At 43.2% G+C, this 4411-nt stretch overlaps 1 protein-coding gene across 1 annotated transcript; it reads right to left on the minus strand.

Annotated features, from left to right (window-relative positions):
• Nucleotides 1-323: 323 nt before the first annotated feature.
• Nucleotides 324-4075, minus strand: LOC148935592 (uncharacterized). The gene is made up of 3 exons (XM_089081144.1): nucleotides 2973-4075; nucleotides 898-2859; nucleotides 324-792 (listed from the first exon to the last, which is right to left on the minus strand). The coding sequence occupies exons 1-3, from the start codon at nucleotides 4073-4075 to the stop codon at nucleotides 324-326; spliced, it is 3534 nt and encodes a 1177-aa protein (XP_088937270.1).
• Nucleotides 4076-4411: the final 336 nt, after the last annotated feature.

Genomic DNA, 4411 nt, shown 5'->3' on the forward strand with positions numbered 1-4411 from the left:
GATTTTCGAAAAAGGATATACGTCTAACTGGACGACTGAGATTTTTCGAATCGCTAAGGTGCAACACACGAATCCTGTGACGTATCTGCTAAAAGACTATCGTAAGGAACCAATAGCCGGAGGGTTTTACGAACACGAGTTACTACGAGTTTCCAATCCTGATATCTATCTCGTTGAGAAAGTATTACGTAGAAAGGACGATAAAGTTTTTGTCAAATGGTTAGGAATGGACAATACACATAACTCTTGGATTCACAAAACAGCTGTATTATAATAAAGAATGTACAGTATCACTTATTCTATATTAGTACAAAGTTTACTTATTATAATGGTATCTTATAATGACCCCACGGTAATGTATTAGTGGAGCCAGGTATTAAGTATCGCTTGTCGTCGTAAGGACTCAAAACTAGCTTTAATTCGGACACGGTGTAAACCTCGTGCAACATCGAGCGTATGCACACCTGACGTCTCGATTGCTGCAAAGATTCGTTCAAGCAACACGCGAAATCCTCGAACGTTATCGTTTTCGCGACGGTATTCCTCCTAACGCCCTTTATTCTCTTCGTATCGCTCTTTCCCAAAACTCTCAGAGCATACATCTTCGCCCTGAGTCCTATGAACTCCGTCATTATCGCTCCGTTGTTCTCATCTTTCATCAAACCAAGAACCTTTTTATTCGCGCGCGGTATATCGTACGCGTTGTTGTCGGAATAATCGCTAGTATCAAATCTCACGATATCTCGCTTCATATTCTCATAAACATTTTGACATTCCAGAAAATATATCAAACTATCGGTATCCGTGTACATAATTTTGCATTTAGAGCGATAAAGCGGTATCATATAATCGTAATGAAAATCGTATAATCGCATCTTAGATATTTCTAGAATACACATATCGACGTAGATTGGTTTGTTAAATTGAACCTCGAGTTTGCGTAACTCGATAGCCATAAGATTCTCGTCGAAAACGCTCCTACTATGAAAATTCGGTTTCGCGATCAGCGCTTCTGCGCCATATCTTCCATCCCAACGCGTCACGAGTCTCACGTCTACGTAATTACGTACGTTCTCCATTGTTTTACCGAAAACCGCGTTGTTCATCAGCTTATACAGATTTCTCTCGAACTCATTGCTCGCGCGAGTTCTCCGTTCCGTATTGAGCTCGATATACGCGCGCAACCAAGGAGACTGCGCGAATTGCAACGCGCGATAGATCTTTGTCACGCGTAAACCGTGTCGCACGCACTGCTGAAGATTACGATAATACGTCACGTAACGCGACTTGTCGTAGAGCGTGGCGAGTAGCTTTTCGTTTCGATTTCCCGGTGGTCTCTCGCGCGTCGGGCAAAACGGAAGATCCGCGTGATCGTCGTGAAGATGTCGCGGATATTCGAGATCGACTTCTAGAATATAACCAATATCGGAGTCAGATGGCACGGACATAATATCGAAACCTTCGACATTCTCGACCCAACGAAATTCCGCATACGGTAAAGGTTCGCACATAGCCCAACCGTAGAGATTGTTCACATCGTAATACATAAGATACGACGACGGTTGAGACGAATCATATGATGATTCATATTGATTATTAACTCGCGCGTATCTATTCGAGCATTGGCTTAACCCGCCGCGTATACCGCGCTCTACGAACATCACCATATCAATATCAGTGAGCAGATCGAATCGAACGTTCGTATATTTCAACATAGCGTCCCACGTATATCCTGGTAATGTGAAATAATGCGCTGGATCCAAATTGTAACTTTCCATACAAGTATCTCGAAAATTTTCAAAGACATCCGCCAAGAGAAGCACATCCGTTTTCAAATATAGATCGCTGTATTCGCCGAGAGTTTTCACGTGAAAACGTTCCCATATTCTTCGCGCATGTTCATAATCACTAACACTCACAGTTTCACCAATTAAAGAACTGTAAAAAGCTTCAATCGGCGGTAATTCGGTTACTAACAGTTTATCAACGCTATCAATATACTCATAAGGAAATACGCCCTTGCGCGTGAGCAACTCGAAATCCTCCGCAATTAAATCAGAAAATTCGAATCGCGAGATCCTCAATTTTTCTCGATCTAGATACGAAACTACTTTTTCTAAACTAGTATTAAGAAACTTAAACGAATCCACGAAACGTAGCTTAACACAAGTCTTCCATTTTCCGTACGTCGAATCGTTGACAATTTTCGAAAACGCGATGTAATTTTCCTTAGTCAACGGTAACAAATCGACTTTACCCTCAAAAGCGTTCGCTATATCCTTAATAATGAAGTGTGCATCATAACCGGATAGATTATGAAAAAAAACAGGAATAACAAACGCATTCTGATAATTCAAATTACAACTCGCGTGCGCGGGTCCTCTATATCGTCCGGTAAGATGACAGTGATCACGCACACGAATATCGTACGACTCAAAGCTCTTTCCGCACACGTGACAATTTGTCGCCTTTTGAAAAGCGTTCCATTCGTTCGACGTGAGCTCCGACATCGGTACGCTAGCGCACAGAATCTTCTTCACGCGACACGCGAGAGCGCGCAGCTCCTCGACGAACCACGAGACGCAATCGTCGCCTCGGCGAAATCTATACGCGGAAACGATTCCGTCGTACGTGCTATGCAAATAATATCCTACGCTAAACGCCTTGTGATGTTGATAGGCGAATCTATTGTCGAGACTTCCACTGAATCGTTGATTTCCCTTTTCTAGGACACACTCCAGATCTGCATACACGACGAATCGTAGTCTCTCCTTTCTGTCGTGATTGTGAAACGAGAGCAACTTATCGTCCTCGCTCGGAAGAATAACAGCACAGTCGTTCGCTTTTCCGCACTCGATGCTATGCGCGACCAATTTCTCATTTGAATAAAAATAATGTAGACATCTGAAAAATACAATATATAATTAATACAAAATTTATCTCACAACGAGAATAATCTCTCTTACGCTTACCGATCGCATATGTATTTTTTTTCCTTATGCTTATTTATTTGCGACGTTAACAGTCGAGACAAGTGCTTTATCCATACGAAATGACCGACATTATCGCCGCACCGTTCGTTCGACAAATAGAGCAAATTCACGTGCGTAGATTTTTTGTTTTCCGTAAGCGACAAAGGAACGATCGTGATATCGTTTCTCCCCGTTTTCTCTCGAATAGCAAATACGTTAATAGACAAATCATTGAGACGTTCGAATCTAGCGATATTTCGTAGTGTCATAGGAAAATCAATACCATCGAAATTTAGCACTAACGAATAGTGAGGATACGACGACGATCTATCCGGGTGCATATCAACGGGATATAGAGCGGCCATCACCGCCCACGCGAAACATGCATTATCGTGTGAACGTACATTAATCACGGCTCTTTTATATTTTATCTTCGGAGGAAGTAACGTCCAACATCCAGCGTGCATAAGATTACACTTATTTATATTAATCATCAAATTTAATATTCGAAATAACGCCCAACCGCTATCACGTTCCTGAAATTCTTCTAGCGACGTCAGAACAACATTCATAACGTTCTCGTCATACCATTCTCGTAGATCGGACATACCGAATAGCTGACAATTCTTCGTACGAATGCTCTTAACGGCACTTTTATCATTCGCGACAAACTCCCCGTGAAACACGGTGTTGATCTTTAAACACACGTGCATATCAAGATCGACTTGCACCCGCTCGAGCACCGTAGCCCTCGCGTCCTCAAGAAACCGTCGAGGTTCGATGTACTCGATATTTACCACAGCACCCGTTCGTACACGATTCGCGAAAGCCGTCTCGATATCCACCCATTCGAATCCCTTCGAACCGTCGTATCCTGCACCCAAGTGACTAAAACGTCTACTCAAAGCGAATCTCGCACCCTCCAATTGCGCTATTCGAGAGATTAAAGAATTTATCGTTCCGGTAACCGTAGGATCGACTCTATTCTCACATCTTTCTCTCAAGATCTGGAGACACTCGATACACTCCTGTTCCCAAATACGATAGGCGTACACCCCTTCAACTCCCGCCGCGCGTTCGAGAAGATCGCAACTTTTTTTCATGTCGCAACTTCCCACACTGTGTTACCCCAATTGTCCGTAGGAACGACGAATTTAATGTCTCGAATTTTTTTCTCTCTCGCTGTTCTCTCGTAGATTACCGCTCTATCGCTCAGAGCGAGCAACGTTCCGATCCACAGTTTCTCTCGCGAACTCTCCGTACCGATCTCCCGTCGCAAGTGATACGTAGCCACATTCCAGCGAACATTTTCTCTCGTCACGATCCACTCCTTGTCATTACCGGGCGCAATAGTCTCGTGACACTCTAAACTGTCGTCACTCTCAATAAGCAACTCGCAACGATCGTCATCGGAATCGCGATACGTCAAATTACGATCG

This window comes from Pogonomyrmex barbatus, unplaced genomic scaffold (genome assembly GCF_055798465.1).
Source record: "Pogonomyrmex barbatus isolate J1 unplaced genomic scaffold, ASM5579846v1 scaffold4, whole genome shotgun sequence".
NCBI lineage: Eukaryota > Metazoa > Arthropoda > Insecta > Hymenoptera > Formicidae > Pogonomyrmex > Pogonomyrmex barbatus.

What these genes read in the sequence shown, in the direction of transcription:
- LOC148935592 (XM_089081144.1), bottom strand. Translation starts at nt 4,075, where the DNA reads ATGAAAAAAAGTTGCGATCTTCTCGAACGCGCGGCGGGAGTTGAAGGG. An exon ending in AAAAAATACATATGCGATCG is followed by an intron (nt 2,860 to 2,972) that starts GTAAGCGTAAGA and finishes GGTCGCGCATAG; the next exon opens with CATCGAGTGCGGAAAAGCGA. An exon ending in AAACCAATCTACGTCGATAT is followed by an intron (nt 793 to 897) that starts GTGTATTCTAGA and finishes GGATACCGATAG; the next exon opens with TTTGATATATTTTCTGGAAT.